General features: G+C 35.8%; 1 protein-coding gene across 1 annotated transcript in view; it reads left to right on the top strand.

The window, feature by feature from the left end:
• Positions 1–2699: 2699 nt before the first annotated feature.
• Smp_016630.1 (putative trimeric G-protein alpha o subunit) overlaps positions 2700–20373 on the top strand; it is a gene marked incomplete at its 3' end in the record, with an annotated part of 40272 nt that continues 22598 nt past the window's right edge. Inside the window, exons 1-2 of the mRNA XM_018798421.1 lie at positions 2700–3065; positions 3100–3443. Of these exons, the coding sequence (XP_018653364.1) occupies positions 3326–3443 (118 nt within the window). The 5' untranslated portion in view covers positions 2700–3065; positions 3100–3325. The remainder of the gene's footprint in view (positions 3066–3099; positions 3444–20373) is intronic.

The raw sequence follows: 20373 nt of genomic DNA, 5'->3' as shown, positions 1-20373 counted from the left end.
CGGGAAGATCAACGGGAAAGAGAAAACAACTTCGCTAAGCGGGGAGGCAAAGACAACGAGGTCGCACCCGAGAGCGCGGACAGGACGACACCACGGAGGCCCCCCCGACACCACCGCGCGCCCGAGAAGACAGCCAACACCACACGGAACCCCCACGACGGACCAAACCCCCAAACCGCCCACGGAGGACAACCCACCGACCCGCCCGAGGCAAAGACCGGCGCCAGGCAAGGCCGCCTACCCCCACCCCCCCCCCCCCCCCCGGGGACCGACCGGACCACGAAGACGCCAACACCCGGAGGAACGCACGGGACACAGCGGACAGGCAGGACGCAGCCCGACGACCCAGACCCCGCGGACGACCCGGCCCCCCCACCACAAACGCAACAACAAACGCAGGAGAAAACGACCAGCGCAGCAGCAGCCCCAGCAGCAGCAGGCCCCAGCACAAACAAAGGGAAAAGCAAGACCCCCCAACACAACGCAACACGCACCAACCCAACCACACCCGACAGAGAAGCCCCGGAGGACGCGGAAAGCCCCACCCACCCGGGCAGCACCACCGACGAACACGGTGGATCAGATGCAGATGTGAGGGCGCGGATCGGCAAAGCAAGATCAGCATATTCACAACCGAGGAACACCCGGAAGCCAAAACAATTGTCAATCAACACCAAGGTTAGAATTTTCAATACAAATGTCAAGACAGTTCTTCTGTATGGGGCAGAGACGTGGAGAACTACGAAAGCCATTATCCAGAAGATACAAGTGTTTATTAACAGTTGTCTACGCAAGATACTTCAGATCCGATGGCCAGACACTATCAGCAACAAGTTACTGTGGGAGAGAACAAACCAGATTCCAGTGGAGGAAGAAATCAGGAAGAAGTGCTGGAAGTGGATAAGACACATATTTGGGAAATCACCTAATTGTGTCACAAAACAAGCCCTCACATGGAATCCTGAAGGTCAAAGGAGAAGAGGAAGACCAAGGAACACATTACGCCGAGAAATAGAGACAGACATGAGAAGAATGAACAAAAACTGGATAGAACTAGAAAAGAAGGCCCGGGACAGAGTGGGTTGGAGAAAGCTGGTCGTTGGCCTATGCTCCATTGGGAGTAACAGGCGTAAGTAGTAAGTAGTTTCACTTCATTGAATAGCTTGTCTCCACAAGAACCTACTATTCTACATTTGAAGTACTAGTTGTAAGCTTTACCCCTAGATACCATATTGATAGTATTTTTGATTCTACCGTTTTTTTACGTATGCCCAACCATCGACTGTCCCAACGTGCAATGTTATATGGTGTAGGAGTAGGTTGGGAGAAAGCTAGGGGTGGCCAGACCAAAACGTGGCACAAATCCATGAAGTCACTGACAAGTGGACTGAGCCATGTTGGTAGGTGTAGACTACCTGGTTGAGATAATAGCAATCACTGGATTATACTCCTTCAATAACATCTTCAAACCCTAACCTTTTCAATTACTGCTTATACTCTTACTAATTATACTACTATGGGATTTGAATGGACAACTGCATCTCTGTGTTAATGTGTTATGGCAACTCGAACTGATGTACGTACGTACGAAGTTCTACGTTGAGACTGACTGACTTTATTCTACCGTTTATAATATCGTTAGTTGATCGATGATTAGTAATTCTATCCATACAAATCACATACATCTACTGGATCTTGTGTCATATAATGAACTTCTGATATTGTGTTTTTATGTATTGTAGATCCCAATCTGTAGTACCATTACTTACCAAATGTTCAGTTAAATAAACAATACAACCTATCTACAAAACCATTCAACCGATTAACAAAATAATGATCTAGAGACAAATTTAAATCAATCATATTAAAGATTATCAGAAAGGGTTTTGTGGAGATTTAGTATTTTCATAGTTGAAAGTGTGAGTCAATTGAAGTTAGACTACCACGGAAAACCTGGAAGCACTGGACGGCCGTTTCGTCCTATTGTGGGACTCCTCCTTGGCAGTGCACATCCACAATCTCGCCTCGTGAAATTCGAACTCAGGACCTACCAGTCTCACGCCAGAGCATTTAACCGATAGACTACTGAGACGGCATCTGATGGTGTTTATGTCTAACTCCAACCAATCCACGAAGTTGAGCAACCGTTCACCGATTGTCTTCAGTGAGTTGATATCTCACAACAGACGTGGTTTGAACTCCACTGGTCACTGCTTCTCACTAGGACGAAACGGCCGTTCAGTGCTTCCAGTTTTTCCCTGATGTTCTAGCTTTAATTAACTCACGCTTTCAACTATGAAAATATTAAAGATTGCTAAAACTATATTACAAAGAAAATGGACCAATATTACTACTACGACTACTACTACTACTACTATTATAAACTTTATTTTCAGGCCAAAATTAGTTAGCAACTAAATCAATGATTTATACGAATATTCGTCAATGATTATTTGGCCAGACATTTCAATCTTTATAAGGTATAGACAAGAGAATTTTCCAAATGTAAAATACATTATATATATATATTCATAAAGCATATAGCCCCATTATATACATAATCAACCAATCAAATATGAATATAGTTTTTTTTGTTTTTTTTCTAACTAAACGGTTATTAATAAACACACACACATTACACAAACATGTAGATATGCGATAGGGGGAAATTTATTTTTTTTATATTTATACCTTGTTATATATATATTTATCGATCAGATAGATAGTTGAATTTTTCCACATTCCTTTTAAAAAATATGGATAAAAGAAGTATAGACATATATAGATGACCAATGAGATTTTTCCTATTTAGTTTAGATCTCTGCCTTATTGAATAAATTAAAATAACCCGGGCCCACTCACTACTAATTGAAGTATATTTTATGAACACACACACACGTACACACATTATATATACACACACAAACAAAATCATTCATTTTTGTAAATGAATGTATATAATCTATATATTTGATACATTCATAGATGATATTGGGGTTGTGTCTTGTTTCTTAGGGAATCTATATACCATTCTCCCATATATATATATATAGTATAGTTTTTTTGTGAGTAAGCCTAGATTTTGATTGTTAACATTAGTTTATTGTAAATTGGGAAACATTTTTTTCATTCTGGAATCAATAATATTCAAAATTATTAGATAGGAGAAGTTCACAACTCCTTTAGATCATTAATTTTTGTGAAAGGAATTTATTTTTACCATTATATACCATTATATTAAAGGATTGAAATATAATCGGATAGTAAAAATATCATTTTCATAAATCTATATATACAATAATTAATACCTTATTAATATATACAAATGGGTTGTACACTATCTAAAGAAGAGCGAGATGCTCTTGAACAAAGTCGTAATATAGATAAAAAACTTAAAGAAGATGGAATGCAAGCTGCAAAAGATGTGAAACTACTTCTTTTGGGTAAGTTACCTTTATTAGTTATTAAATGATATTACTTAAATGTAACTTTTATCTTTATTCATTTATGGGTGAATATTAAGATCATTATACAATTTAAAAATATGTGATCAGTTCTATAATGGTTTGTTAAAAAGATTGAATCTCGCGGGTACGGGATCGTGGATGCGCACTGCCACTGAGGAGTCCCATAATAGGACGAAACGGCCATCAAGCAGTGCTTCCAGGTTTTCCATGGTGGTCTAGCTTCAATTGACTCATGATCTCAACTATGAAAATATTGAAATATCCACAAAAACCCTTTCGATCTATAAATGTAGATGTTTAAATGCATTTTGAACAGGATTCCTACAAAACCAGTTAATGATATATGAAGCAGAAATACTTTGGATCAGCAAAAAGATGATCTACTCCCATCACTTCTACTACTGTAATATTATTGATTAAGTGTTCTTTTTTAAATCCTTTCACGAGTACATAACTCTGAGACCTTTCTATACCGCCAAATTTAAATGGTTTAGAAAATGATCATGAAACATACAATCTATTAGTCATTAAGCACAGGGAAACTGAACAGTTAAGAACTTGATATATGTCTGACGTGTATACAGCTTTTGTATGTATTCTGGACTTTTAAATGTATATAACCAATGTATTCATCTTTAACTCAGAGAATTCTCTCTGTAGTGACTTGTCCTTCTATGTTCAGATTAGTTGATTTTTGGGTGAGATTATAATTTATGGACGACCTTTGAGCGAAGCTAAAGTGGCCTTGAGAATGTCCACCTACTTGCTAGGGCTAAATAAGAGTTATAAACTTATGTGAAGAATAAGGATTATGATTTACAGTTGGTCGTTCGATTTAGGAATTAGATTTAAAGTTTTCATCACGAACTGACATCATCTAAAATCCCTAAACGCCTTTTAAACAAATGGATGAATAAATTTCGCGCCAAAATCTAAGACCTATTATCCTAGACCTGATTGGTTCGTCCATAAGTCATAGTCTCGCCGACTTTTTTATGGTCGAAATCTTTTCTACCAGTGCTCCCACACACCCCTAACAATCTCTGTACTCAAACTTGTCAAGTGGTCAGCCGAATGGTTTCTCGGGACTACAGTGTACGAACTATATGTATTCATATCCTGATTTACTCTTACGTATATACAGTGCAAGAATGTCTCTTATTCATTTCATCACTAGTGGGGTTTATTTAATAGGTTACTTTGAACAACCTATACAGGTATCTATCTTGATTGGTCCATGTTCCGAACACAATGTTCATCAGAGTAATTTAGCATTTTTCATGTTTTAGTGATCACATTATGCCGTTTCTACCCGATAGTGCCTCTATGTTTTTTCTTATCAAACCGGAACATTTCAGCCCATAAAACTCATCTTCTATGTAGATAAATATCAGATGAATTGTAGTTGACTTTACATTTTGAAGTTCTTGCAAAAATTAGGAGACATTGTCAATTTTATTTGGCTCCAATCACTGATCGCGTTTGTCGTACAGACTTTAACCACTTAGTCTGTATCATTCAGTTTGATTCAGCACAACTGTCAGTAACCCTATAAACTGATGCTTCTTTTTAGTCTGACCTCTTGTTTTTTTCTAATTTCTACACCATCTGACATGGTTTCTGAAGTCGAATTTTGTGGAGCGGGATTTGCGACATGTTAGTTAGGATGAGTGTTTTAAATATTAATCCACAGGCAATTTGTGGATTTTGTGTTGATATTTATTTTATGAAGTTTCAACCAATTGGTTACATAATCCTGTTGGTTATGCAATTGATTTGAAGATTTGGTCAATAAAGTAAACTAAATATTCGGGAATAAAATGAATCGAAATTCAATTTATAACTAATAGAAATAACAATTATTCGCAAATGTACACATTTCTATACGGATAATCTAGTAGTTATATACCTTTGCCATAACTCCGCAACCGAACTCTGAATATAATTCCTTCACTGAACTACTTTTTCTTGATAGATTTTAAAAGTACGATTTACATACTCTTAGATCTAAGTATGGGAAAGAACTTCAAATGCAAACGTAATCAAGGTAGATCTCATTTCTTTCCTAATTACATCTTACTGTTTGCATGTCATACGGTAGAAAGCGATTTTCACTACACAAGTCGCTTACAGTATTTCCTGTTTGATACGCAAACTTCAGAGAATCAGGTATAAAGACAATGATTTCACCTGAGTTGTACTTATTCATGGTTGATTATTTTGATATTGAATATAATTTTCATTGGTTTGGAATTTATTATCATCTCACACAAATGTAGTTACCATGACATGAAAAGGTGTAGAAAAAATCCCAGTGATAAGGAATTAATGAGATCATGCAACAGATAATCATTTGATATGTTGGTTGACATTCTTAGTGTCAATCCATTTTGAATCATATACATTATTTAGGATTGATGACTCTTTATCTGCCTTCAGGGAAATGCTGTTGTGGTCATGTATTAAGTAGAATATTTAATCAACTTATCTATTTAGATACAGGAGGGTGCATACTATTATAATTGAGTGTTTCAAAATGAGTTGTCGTCCAAAGAGAAAGTGTTTATCATTTCTTCTCAAAGTTAGGCGTTCTGACAACCTGTTCAAATGTAACATTTGACTGGTATACAGTCAGTTGTTTGATTGTTTAGGAATAACTTAACAAATCTCGTAAAGATATGTCAGTCAACCATAATTAACGTATAGCTAGACACAAGTCTGGGTTATCTCAAATTGTACCAGATTAGCGTGATAAGATGAATAGTAAATGAGTTGAAATAATGTAGTAGTAATGATAATGAGAAAGACTAAACATCGAGAATATAGTCCTAATATATATATATATTATAGAACATCCCTATACATCAGGTATACACAGTTACGACTAGATCGGGTGTTTATATCAAACTTCATTGGTGAGTACCAAGAGGTGCGAAACTCTGGTTTACGGCTGCCCACTTACGTCCCACCATTCAACGTGAAATAGAGTTACTAATAGTACCAGGTTATATAGCCTAGAATTCGAGTTGAAAAGTGATCTGTCAAACCCTGTTAGAACGATTAAGTCTTGTTTTTGCTTCATCTAAATTTATAAAGGGATCACTATATTTACGATAAACTACGTCTTATGCGTGTCCACATAAATATTGTGAATGTGATCCCATTGTATGCTTTTCAAGACCCCAATCGAATATTCGTTTTAGAAATTAGTAAGACCGATCGACTTGATATATAAAACGTAGTAATTAATGTATGAGATCGATTTCTCATGTTTCCTGGTGATATAAGGAAAGTTAGGTAATCGTTGCATTTGATCCGTGTAGTTCTTTATACCATTATTAGTATCTTTATTTTCTGGCCGTACGATCTTTGTCTTCTTGGTATTCCACTGATTGTCGTGGTTCAAGTTATAGTCATACTACCTTTTCACCCTGTACAAGGACCATTTTTAGTAACTAGTAATAATATTAATCAATACACTGTGTTTGTCAATCTTACCTCAGTCATATGTATACTGATGATCTCGTTTGCAGAGATATTCAACATTTTTAGTGAGTAATCTTGCATTATGTGGGGTTTCGTTACTATATCCATGTTGTTTGCATAACTCCGCCTATAAAGTGGTTGATTGTATTTTCTATGAGATGATTAAATTAACTGCCTTATCTAAAATTTCGTTGTAAACCAAGTACATATTTTTAGCGGAATAACAGACATTTAATAGTATAGTGCAAAAAACGGAGTAGTAAAATACCACACTATTGTTTGCGCAATAAGCCATAAACTGAAGCCAATTAATATCTTCTGGTAGCATTACTATGATCCGTAGATTCGATCTCGAACGAAGTCTGATCATAGCGGTATGAGTTTTTTTTAAATTTTATTACTCATTTATTGTTACTATAATGCGATAATAGGACTGGGGACTGAGATTTCGTTACCACTAGACTGGATACCCGATGGATATTCTATGCACACACCGGATCACGTTACATCAGTTATACGATTTATGACCAATTCTAAAAAACCAGAGTATACGGTAGACAACATTCAACACAATTACAAGCAGTCACGCTCAATAATTTCAGTGTAGAAATCAATGATAAGAAAGGAAATCGTATATTTAATAGTTAGTGAGTTGAATGTCTGTTTGCTCATTTGTAGTGGCCAATCACACTTCCACTGGCCACACATCACTTGCAATGGCGAAGGTGCATCCATTCTTTGTGTTCTGCCAAATTCTAATCTTCTGAATTCCTCATGTCCCTATCCTTTTTCTCTTTCCAAATTTATTTGACTGGATTATACTCCTTCAATAACATCTTCAAACCCTAATCTTTCGGATTACTGTTTATACTTTTACTACTTCTATCACTATGGGATTAGAATCGACAACTCCATCTCTGTGTTAATGTGGTATGGCAACTCGAACTGATGTACGTACGTACGAAGTTGTGCGTTGTGACTGACTGACTGACTGACATCACTTGCATAAGATCGTCAAGTCTAATTGATTGTATTTAAGTTTCAATTTTACTTGTCATTACGTAATATGGTGTGTTGCATGTCCTTTATTGTATTTAATACGAACCAATAGATATGTAATTGATGTGATTATTTTTGTTCGTTCGTTGAAAGGTAGGTTATTTATGATGACTTGCCTCCAGTCCATACCCTTTTATTCTGAGACAAAGATGTTATTAAAAACAAGGGAGAAACTATGTTTTAGATGGATTTGTTTATGCAACTTCTCTATATTAAATACTACTGTTTGTTTTATTCAGTTCCTTGTTCATATTGTCAGTGATCTGTCTATACTTGGTTTTACTGTGAGTATTGAAATTCATTAGATTTGAGATATAGGTCTTGAGTTTTATAAACGACTTGCTTTATTTGTGTGAGTTATGTCTTTTATTATTTTACAGCTTTTTCGAGTTTCAATAAATTAAATGAACTGTAAGCCTTCCTACAGTTTATCTATATCTGTTGCCGTTTTAAAATAATTCTAAATGTACTCCATCTGGACCGATTATTAGATTCGTAGTATTAAGATTCAAACTGTCGGTTTCGAATGGGTAGCATACTGTAGCGTGAAATTGCACGATCCCTTGGATTTATCTAAGTTGTTGATGTTAGTTTTAGATTTCGAGTGTTATGGATCCAAACGAATTACAGTGATATAAATCCATTCATACAAAAAATTACTAGTTATTATAGGACACCGTAATATGTGGCAACAGCAACTAAAATATTTCGTGGAAAAGTAGATAAGAGAAAACGATATGATAGCGACATTAACAGTAAGATAAATTTCTTAAAAGATACAGTTTACATAAAAAACACAGTCGGGATGGATATCGGTCATTGCGAAAGTACAATCGTAACTGTTATGTCCAACAATCCTTCAAGTCACTGAATCATGCGACATGCAAAAACTCATGGGGGTGGTCGTGGTGAGCCGACAGATTTACACAAATAGCTACTCAAACACAAAATTATAAACTAATTTCGAAAGTTCATTTCAAGAAAGGAGTACAGATACAGATTCCTGTAAGTTTTGAAGAATTATCTTGCACTCTGATTGTGTTGAGTCCATAAGATACTTTTTGAAGCAACTCAGTAGGTTCTCTGACGAAGATATCGTCTTCATTTCAAGCAATTGACTAGTTTTTTTGAGACCACCTATATATAACACAGAACAGTAGCTAGGGTTTCTTTCAGGCCTTCTGTTCGTTATTATTTATTTATTTAAACACAAATATTGGTACAAAAAGGCACCAGATAAGTATGCGCCTCACAAATCTCATTTGATTTCTGTTCGTTAAATGAATTGATGTTCATTGAATAGAGATCAAAAACGAGTTTGATAGTTGTATGGGTAATTGGTTAGATAAGCTAGTTTTCGAAGTCCTTCACCCATTATCCTTTACACAACTGTTGATTTTCGTGCTATTAACCTCACAAATCACTTCACTGACATACTTTTTTTCTAACACTTAATTACTGTTGATTTGTTTTCTCCTTTTGTCTGTTACCCTTCACTATTTCAACATACCTGTTTTTTTTGATCAATTTTTTCTTGGTTTTATTGTCGCCTAACGTTTCATTCCAAGATAATAAATAACACACGGAAATTAGTGCTTATCATTTTGGTCATGTTTCTGTCATAACTTCCAAGACATGAATGTGACATCGTGATGACATAAGAAAACTGATGTAAAATCATATCATTCAATTTGTTTTCTGAAGTTTGACTAGACTAAGAACAACCAGAGTAAAACTACTCATTTCATTTTTTGGTCGCTTGTGAACTGATTTTTATATCACTCTGGTTGGATTATCAGTTCAAACTGTTGAATAATAAATAACAAGTCATTGATTCGAATTTCTTCATACTTAAGAGATTATGGTCTAGTATACAAATCTTTTCATGATTTTTGATTTGTTATGTTGTTCAGTGTCTGATTCTGATACTTAATGCAAAAGCTTGCTATATATAAGCTCGAAAGGCTTAGAGTGTGATCTATGCTTCTTATTGGCCTGGGAATAACTCTCATTTTCTCTGATGGCATATACCTCCTTCCTTAGAAAAGGAAGCCTAATCTTAGCCAATTGTTTGCACTTGTCATTCATCCGATGTCTGATTGGCCCACGATTACACAATACCAAAATGATTAATCTCGTTAGTCAGAGTGGAAATACTGAGAAATAACTGTAGTTCCACAGAAATTAGTTTAGAAAAGGTGATGAATGGCTTAATAAGGTTGTTAATAATTCTGTCTGTTTATGGAAGAATCATGGTCGTATTAACTATAACAGAAAATTGTAAAATGTGACAAAATTTGAAAATTCACATCAGACATACTGAAAAAGGTTAGATTATTTATAATAGTGTTATAGTGAAAAGTACATAATTAGTAGAATCGATATATTTGAAATGTGGACGACTGACGGCTATACGCTGAAGTCGATTTAGTGAATCGGATCCTTAGAATAAACAGAAAAGATGAACACTATCTGACTACAAGATCATACGAAACACTGCTTGGACCATTCTGTGGCAGTGGATATTCAAAAACTGTCTATTAGTATACATTTGCTTGCTTTTAGTTGTTTGGTTAACATTCGCTCGGTAAAACATTTCTAATAGAATTTACGTAGTCGTTAATCAAATCAAACAGTTTTTAAATGTCAATATCATATCCATCACCAAATATAACAATGATTTGGTAACTAAAATAATCAATATCCGAATAATGTGATTCAAACACCTCTGAACACTTCGATTTATAAATTTCGGTAGTACCACTGTAGTGGACAGAACACTAGTGGGGACAATCGAATGTATTTGACACGAAATTTACAGACTAACTCACTAAAATCTGACAACCATACAATAGACAGTTGATTTGCAAAATAACAATCAATTGTCTCGATCTTGACTGTTCCTTCTGCAAATATCAGTCCATATTCTCTGATTTTACTGTTCATGCATTTTCATACCAATTGCGTTCCGTTTCGGTTCTTTCCTTATCAATCTTCTACTGAAATACATTCTATGCCTGACCACCACCACATACTACTTATGTGGATATAAGTAACCCACACCACACCACTAGTCCTCATACAAACCGGTATCTTTAAGTCAAATTCTCAAACCTGAACTCGACTGACTATTAAGTTACTTCAACTTATCACGAATTGGGAAATGATTAATCATGTTATTAAAAATATGTGAACCTTTGTTCATAGCCTTTGTGGAATCCGCTCAGAAATACGAGCATAAACCGTCCTCTTTGCTTTACCCATGTACTTGCTTTTCGTTTGATACTACGAAACAGAAACTATTTCCATGAGTGAAATTTGTCACATAAGAAACATTTACCATACTTGCACTCACTTTTATATATTGCTTTGGATTTGTTTATTGTTAATCTTGTCTTTATGAGAATGAACATACCAATTATACGCGAATTTGTATGACCTTGAAAGTTTATTTGATTTAGGGCATCTGTGTTATGTATTGGAAAATTTTATTGGCTGCAAATCCAGCTCATTTACCGCCTTATAAATAATTAGTTTAGCTTTAACCTTCCTAAATGAACATTTAAACATGTGTACTAGTTTCCTTCCGAGATGCGTCATATTTTTCAGAAGATTTTAAGTATCTTCTCTGATAAATTTAAGGAAATGGGCTGCGATTCTGTTATCTTTGATATCATTTCTCGTCATGCAGCACATTTCAAATCGATCCATATAGTCTACAAATACGTAAATATTTGAACTATTTATTTATTTGAACACATAAATATTGGTACAAGGGGGCACCAGATATATATGCGCCACATATAAAAATGTCATTTCATTTAATTGTGTGAGGGCTATGATACTTCCCGGGTGCCCAGACCGAAGCAGGAAACGTTTGAACTAATATCCAGTCGTTTAATGATTACCTGTCGCGATGTCGATCATGATAAGTAGTGGGATTTTGAAGTGGTGGAGATTTTTAGCTCAGGTGAATGATTTTGATAGAGTTTTGTTCTCTGAGCTAGATGGTTTGGTCGTGGGGCTTTCATCGTTTTTCTGAACATCATCAGCACAAACCGGGTAGAAGTGAAGTGTTCGAATTTCTCCATATGTGGTTCACAGCTGTGAATTGTATGTAGTATCAACGCTAGAAGCTCCTAGATATGTTCAAAATGTTCACTAATAGCTACAAATGGACTGCGTGTAAGTACGTGGATTTGTATTATGACAAGAACAATTAATAAATGCAATTATTTACAATGCATATCATTTAATACAAATTCCACAGCAGTTCAATAAGCAGGCACAGTTTCGTATACTTGGTTTTTATCCTACGTCTTATGTGTGATGGTTATTGGATACATTATCAAGTTACCCAAACTGATCTTAGACATGATTTCGACTTGAAATCTTCTGTTTGAAAGCACTAGTGTTTTAACTATCAAGGACATTTTTATCTATCATGTTATTAACTCTTGATTTCGGTATATTTACTACACGGATTTACTACTTCTATGAATCCGGGGTTAGGGGTGACCAAACCAAAACATGGCATCAGAGCTTGAAGTCAATAACTTATATTCTGAGGCACGTTGATTGGGGTCCGCGTGAATGTCGTAACCAACGGTTGGAAACTCTGGTTGACGTGACTCAGAATCGATCACGATGGCGTAGGTGTATACACTCTTTATCTTCCCTTAAACGTTGAGATTAAGATTGCTTCATATCTTTCTTTCTTCCTATACTATATCCTTAGATACGATCTTTGTTTTACATATTACCACCATTAAATTAACTACTTCTATGAATCCAGTGTTCATCTTGTTGTGCTAATGAGTAATGTATGGCAACTTGGACCGATGCATATATATGTGCCTGGTCTTACGTTGTAGCTGATTGACTGCCTGACTTCCGCTTCTTGAGTCTTCACTAATGTTTTATATTTACATGGTCCCCTTGATTTCTTTCTTTTTTCTGAAATCTTACTATCAAGTTTTATATATTTATTGTAGTTGTAGAATTAACCTGTTGTATTTTTCATGTTTTTGTACATCAGATATAGAGAGATGTCTACTAGTTAGTTAACTTCTATCTTTTGTTATTTATTTATATGAACCAAAAGGAAATAGGGCTACATTAAACTATGTCATTTATTCATATTCAAATGTTTTAACCAAGTCATTATTAGACAAACATCATGATAGAGAAGAAAAAAGAAAATAGTTGAACAGTTGAAATCTCCTAACTATCATCTAGTAAACCATTATGATTTCAGTATCGTGTGTGTGAGAGAGAGAGAGGGAGACAGAATGATGATATCGACATTTAGTCTATGGATATAAATTAACCAATCAGAAAGATATAAATCCTAACGCCTACACATAAAATTAGGTCAGAAATTTTAAAACAAAAAAATCGATTAAATTTCATGCCTATATATGCAAATCAGCAGTGATTATATATTATAGATGGTGGATTATTTTTGGTTTCTTTCTTTTTCTTCTTGTTATTTTTTTTCTTTTTTTTGCTTTAATTTTGATTGTAACTATCTGAAATTAAAAAAAAGAAGCCAAAATAAGAGAAAAAACAAACAAACAAAACAAACGGAAATTTTTTTCCTATTTTAAAACTATTCAATACAGGTGAAATGATTATTATAAAGAAAACGTATTTGATTTACATAAATGGAAATTTATTTAAATAATCAGCATTTTTATGCATTATTTATCCCTAAGATTAGTCTACATACATTTTTTTCTGTGATTTAAAGTAGTTTGAATTGATTACTTAGAAAAAAACTGATTGAATGGAAATATGGTTAAGTGTGTTAGTGTGGTCGCACTGCAGGTGGATATCCGTGGGATAAGGTGAGGTGTGCATTTTTAGGGTCGACCTTTTCTAACCCCACCCCTCCTTGTGGGGAAGGCAGCATCACTGTTATGCTGGTTGTCTGAAGGAAACACCTTACTTCCGTCATACCTTTGTACAGTCAGCAGTACGACTTCGCCTTCGGACCTTGGGTTTACTGCTTTTAGTCTTATCGCTCTTCAACCGACCTGTCTGGCATGGTAGGACCCTGAGAAACGATTTTTCCAGCCAGGTTAGCCCGATTGGTTCATCACGATAGGTGAGCCCGACCACCACGTCAAGGTGGCAGCAACGATCGGGGCAGATAATTACCTGATATATATGATTTTATAATTGTGCTGCGACTTATACCTTCAACTTATGAATTAGTGCATTTAAAAACTAGTTATTTGGAGTATATCATACGGACTCCAACCAGATAGTCTACACTTGTTAACATGGCTCAGTTCACTTGTTACTGATTTCATCGACTGATGTTATATTTTCTTATAGTCACCCCTAGTTTCCTTCCAACCCGATTCTGCACCATTAAACATCGCACGTCGAGGTAGGTGGTGGTTGGGCATACATAACGTATGTCTCAACCTCCTTAATTGATGAAGATTTACTACTGCTTCATCAATCGATTTCCCATCTTTTCTTAATACTCTATCTCTAACCTCCTCATTCCACACTCAGTTGTGTCACAAAATACACGAGGAATGCTTCGTAAACACCTATGATCAAATACTGGTAACCTATGAGTATCCTTTATTCTTAATGGCCATGTTTCACCGCTACGCAGTAATCTTGTCCCTTATTCGGGCGATGGATATCTCGCCTACACCACAAGTGACACACGTTGGTATGGTAGGATCTAAAGGAACATGTATTTCGACTGATTTAGTTCAGTTGAGTCATCAGTATAAGCAAGCTCAACTACCACGTCAAGGTAGGGGCTACGGTCGGGAAAATATTCAAGAGATACTACTGACTTTGAGGTTTTATGTGTGTGTAAGTCTTTGGTGTGTTGGTGGCATGTGATGGTATGAATAACAGTGGCAGTAAGTGTTGAATTTCTTACTAGAAAGATAAGACAACCGGTCAGGTCAGGCTATACATTCCACATCCCGAAACGCTGACTTATTCGGGATCGGAAAGGGCTACAGGTGACTGGACGAAGATATAAGTAACAAAAAGTTCTATGATAATGTTTGCTTGTACGGTATTTCCTTTCTCCAAATTTTGCTCTTCAGGATACCAGAGGTGTATGTTTAAAGATTCTAGGTTTATGAATCGAAATGATTTCAGATGTTCCTGTTAATATACAGTTTTTCATCAGCGATTCATTCAGCTTCAACGTAGGACCACGCATATATATGCATCGGTCCCAGTTGCCACACCTCATTAACACAACAAGATGAACACCAAATTCATAGAAGTAGTTACTTCAATGGTAGTAATATATAAAAGATTATGTATAAGAGTATGATACAGGGAGAAAGAATTGGTTCGTAGAAATAAAGGTATAAAGAAATTTTAATCTTACGGTTTAAGTGAGGACAAAGAGTATATGCACCTATGCCATTGTGATTGATTCTAAGCCATGTCACCCAAAGTATCCAACCACTAGTTACGTTAGTCGCGCGGACCTCAATCAAGTAGTCTGCATCTACCAACATGGCTCAGACTAGAAGTTAGTGACTTCAAGGAATGATGCCACGTTTTGGTTTGGCAGCCTCCAACTCTCTTCAACCGTCTCCAACACTAGTCAGCATTGCACGTCGTGGTAATCGGTGTTCAGGCATATGTAACACGTGACTCAACCATCTCAGTCGATGAAGATTCATGACCTCATCAACTGATTTACTATCATTCCCTAATACCCTGTGTCTAACCTTACTATTACTTATTCGGTGATCCCAGCAGATGCGAGCTACATTTCTAGGATATCTGTGATCAAATACTAGTAACTTATGAGTATCTCCTACTCTTAATGGCCATGTTTCGCAGCCGTAAAGTAGAACAGAACGAACTACCACACAATATACTTGTTCTTTAATTGATAGACGGACGTAAGTTGGCAAAAGCCAAACGAGGTTTCTGAATCCGTGCAGAGATTTTGTCAGACACCAACTCATTAGGGATAATCTGATGCTCAAAATAAGTGTTGTCGACACGTCCAACTACTTCACTCACTATCCTTAGTTCAGATGTTGACGCAGACCAGTCGTGAGACAACAATTTACATTTAGAGGAGGAGATACGCTTCTCAAACATCCTGGCATTGTTGCACAGTGCTACCAAAAGACTGCATTTTATCAGCGTTTTCACCACACAGGACCATGTCATTTGCGTATTCTAAATCGATAAGTGGACCTTTTGGTAGGAGATCAATTCCTGAAAATTCAGTCGACGAAAGTGTTATTCCCAGCAGTAGGTCTATGATGAAGTTGAACAAAAATGGAGATAGTGGACAGCCTTGTCGGACACCACTTGATGTTGCGAAATCAGATGACAGTTCGCCATAAGTTCTGACTAGACTAGTAGTGTTCTAGTAAAGAGTCTTCACAAGGTTTATGTACTTTTGAGGTACACTTTTCAATGACGCACCACCGAAGAACCTCTCGGTCTACAGAGTCAAATGCTGCTTTTAAATAAAAAAAACTATCATTGTCGGACGCCGATAGGCATGCTTGTGTTCTAAAACCTGACAAATAGTAAATATGTAGTCGATGCAGCCACGACCAGGTGTGAAGTCAGTCTGATTTTCTCGTGTGTCCAGTTCACGAGTCTTTGTTAGACGCTCGATGATTATTTAGGCTAGTATTTTAGATGCTGTATTAGTTAAACTTATCCCTCTATGGTTATCGCAGGATGATTTTGATCCTTTCTTATACATTGGAACGATCAGTGATTGCGACCACTGAGATGGGATTACATTCAGTCCCCGGCGATAGTAGCGAACATTAATAATGCACCGAAGTGAACGAGGACTCGTGACCTTGAGTTATTATCGTTGTACGAGCATTTTTAACACCTAAGTATAAATAGGGAATGATTAATTTATGATCAGCTTAAATGAAGCTTATACACAAAATTTAAAAGATAATTCCACACCAAAGTCAATGATTATCTTCCTACTATTTTACGTTTAGTCCTAATAAAAGATCGTAAACAACTAACCGGAAGTGCTAGACTTTAGTTTCACAATGATTTTCACTGATTAACAACAAGTACCGCTCACTGTTCACGAAATTCAAATTTGATTTCGAATTGAATCTATCATTTTGTAAGCTTCCTGGGTTTCCTTTGACAGAGTACACAAACGTTTTGTTTAGTAACTTTAACTTCACTGAATGAATTTTGCTGCCGATTCATTCACTTTCTAATTGTTATTTATGAGAGTTTCTAGATCTAAATTTGAAAAGTTTTACTTTATATCAATTGTACTTATCGTAGGAAGTTTGCTTGATTCATTGTTGTATTATTAAGTAAGTTAGCGCTTTCTGACTATACTTCAAAAATTACATTATACTGTGTTAAACCGTTGCTTTCTGTTATTCTGTATGATATGGATTGAAATAACGTTTAGCCTTTATGTAAGCATAACTTCACGCTGCTCAATAATTTATGTTTAGGGTATACCCACTTTCGTTTCACAAAGCGTAATCAACTGTATATACGTTTGGGTTCTGGGTATCTTTTTATACATTTGCTCATTTCATTAGGATGCAAATCATTTTAGGAATATGATCATTCAGTGACTTAAGGTAGTTCGAATTCTTTATAATAGTAGCTCAATGTTTCAGATATCGTGTTCCTAGTCAGTGAGTTTTTGGTTTAAACTTTTCTCTACTTACCCAGGTTTCTTTCGATGACTGGTGTCATTAGATCTTACATGGTATTTGTAACTCACGAACTAGGGAAGGGAATGGTTTTTATCAGATTCTTTTAAACACTGACAGTGTGTTCTTTTATTGGATAAGATATTTTTACATAAAGGTCTATTGTGGTAATAAGTATCAATAGTTTGATGACCAATGATCATCTAACTTAATTTATACTTTGAAAGCTAATCTTAGCATCAGATACTTGTGTCATTCTACTAACGGAGTTCGATTTGAGGTTAGCTAGTAATTGTCGCACATTGCCTACAAGATAAGGATGAGTTAAGTTGTGCAGTAATTCATTCTTTGTCTTTTGTAATCTCTAAGTTATCTATCACTCAGTGTCCTTGTTAGGAAGGAAGTAAATATATAATTCCGTGGTGAATTATATCTTCCAGTCAATTTACTGGTTTTGTAAATTATATATACATTAGATCACTGATGAATTAATTTCGGCTACTGCTTATCCAATACTTTAAAATTTATCTGCTAACTGGACATTTAAAATGACAAAATATTCCGCTTTTTTCTAGATTTTTGATGTTTTAATCAGCGGTTGGTGAATAAATAAATCTTCATCATCGGTCTTTTTTTCTCTCTTGGGTCGGTAATCGGAGTCTTAATGAGGAAGCAATTCTTCCGTAGTCTTGCCAAACAATCACAGCAGTTGGTGGAGTTTTGTTCTCTGAGCTGGATGGTTTGGTCGTGGAGCTTTCATCGTTATTCTGAACATCGGTATAAACTTTAAGTAGAAGTGAAGTGTTCGGGTTTCTCCACATTTGGTTTACAGCTTGTCCTGTAGATGTCGATCTTGATTGGTTATTGTTGACCTTCACTTCTACATGAAGTTTGTGCTGATGACGTCTTTCAGAATAACGATGAAAGCCCCACGACCAAACTATCCAGTACAGAGAACAAAACTTTACCAAAATCTTTCTGATTAAGATGATGAATCGATCGATGTTAGACCACCATTGAAAACCTGGAAGCACTGGACGGCCGTTTCGTCCTAGTATGGGACTCCTCAGCAGTGCTTATCGACGATCCCGCTCGGGAGATTCGAGCCCACTACCTTCGGTCTTGCTCGCAAACGCTTAACCTCTATACCATTGAATCGGTATCCAACAGTGTTGATGTCTAACCTCAACCAATCCACGAAATTGCGCGACCATCTTCCATTGTCTGAGGTAGATACTTGTCTCTACCTGGAACGGATTAGCTCCACTGATCACGGCTTCTCATTAGAACTCCGAGAATTACCTCACGAAGCCGGTCACCAGTGAGCACCAAAATCATCTATCTCAGCTACAGATCTTCACCATTTCAAAATCATACCACTTCAAACCATACAGAAGCATAAATCGCTGACCATATACATACATAAGCCAATGTCCTAATATTTAAGGTATTTTGCTTTCAACTAATAGCTCGGTTTCAAACCTACTTCTTCCACTTTGTTTTTATGAGCTGATTAGTATCAATAGCCGCCATATAAGCATTGTGTCTCGAAGTTGAGCATACCTACCTACCTACTTGTACAGTTGTTAAATGAGCTACACTATTTTTATTTCTTATCCATATAAATGTTGCCTGACAGGTTTTCAATCCACATACATTGTTTATCTGAAGGCGATATCGCTTTACTCTCAAAGTTGAAGCAAGTGAACTGGTTTTGATTTTACAAGAATAGACTACTGAAATTCTCCACCATGTTTAAATCATTTTTAAATGTTATTAGAGGTTACATAAAAGGTTGTTCTCATGTACGAATTTATACTAAAAGAAGTTCCTGTAGATATTGATCGTGTTTTAGTTTTGATTACCGCTACTATTCATGGTTTTATTCAATATTAGATTTTTGGTACAATATAGAATTCTTAGCACAAAGTATTTCAAAAAGTTTCTTTTTCTTATTCCTTGATCGATCCTGACGATGAATATTGAGTGATCGCCAGTTAGATGTTAGCAGTTGAGGAATGGATATCTGAATCATGTTCATTCTTTTCAATGCATGTTGTCAGCCACCACGATGTCTCCGATTATAATTTTTTGTAACTTTACAACGAAAGGTCTTAAACTTTCTATAAAAGCACTTGAATAGGTCATGCGATAAATAGACATAATGTTGTTTTAAAGCAAACAAAAACATAACATGTTGAAATATCTAGATTTCAGGGACAGGTAGCCCAGATATTCAATTAGGCCGCCACAAAGGTCGTTTAGAATTTGAATATTTCCAGCGTTTAGTCCACAAAGTCCACAAAGATATTGTTTCTTAAAACTAATTTATTAAGCAACATATACTGGTCATGTAGAATATTTACTCATGTATGCAAGCTATTATTTATGTGCAAAATATTCTAGGAGGTACTAATCAGATAATAAGTAATTTACCAAAAGTTAAAAAAAACGATCGGAAAGTAACCTGTGGTTATTTATCTTTATCCGTGTTATGTCCCGATTAGAATAGTGAATGGTAACTTTGGGATTCTATTTATGAACCAATACTATGCATATATTTTTATTGTATAATTGTTAACTAACTAAACTATTCATATTCGCGTCCCTCTTATTATAAGCTTTATTTTGACCTCTGAACTATTGTTCTATGATTTACCTTTCTTGGGTTATGCCCTGTCTAT

The sequence above is a fragment of the Schistosoma mansoni genome, chromosome 6 (genome assembly GCF_000237925.1).
Source record: "Schistosoma mansoni strain Puerto Rico chromosome 6, complete genome".
NCBI classification, from domain to species: Eukaryota; Metazoa; Platyhelminthes; class Trematoda; order Strigeidida; family Schistosomatidae; genus Schistosoma; species Schistosoma mansoni.
The sequence above is the reverse complement of the archived record's forward strand: the minus strand, read 5'-3'. Positions and strand labels throughout refer to the sequence as shown.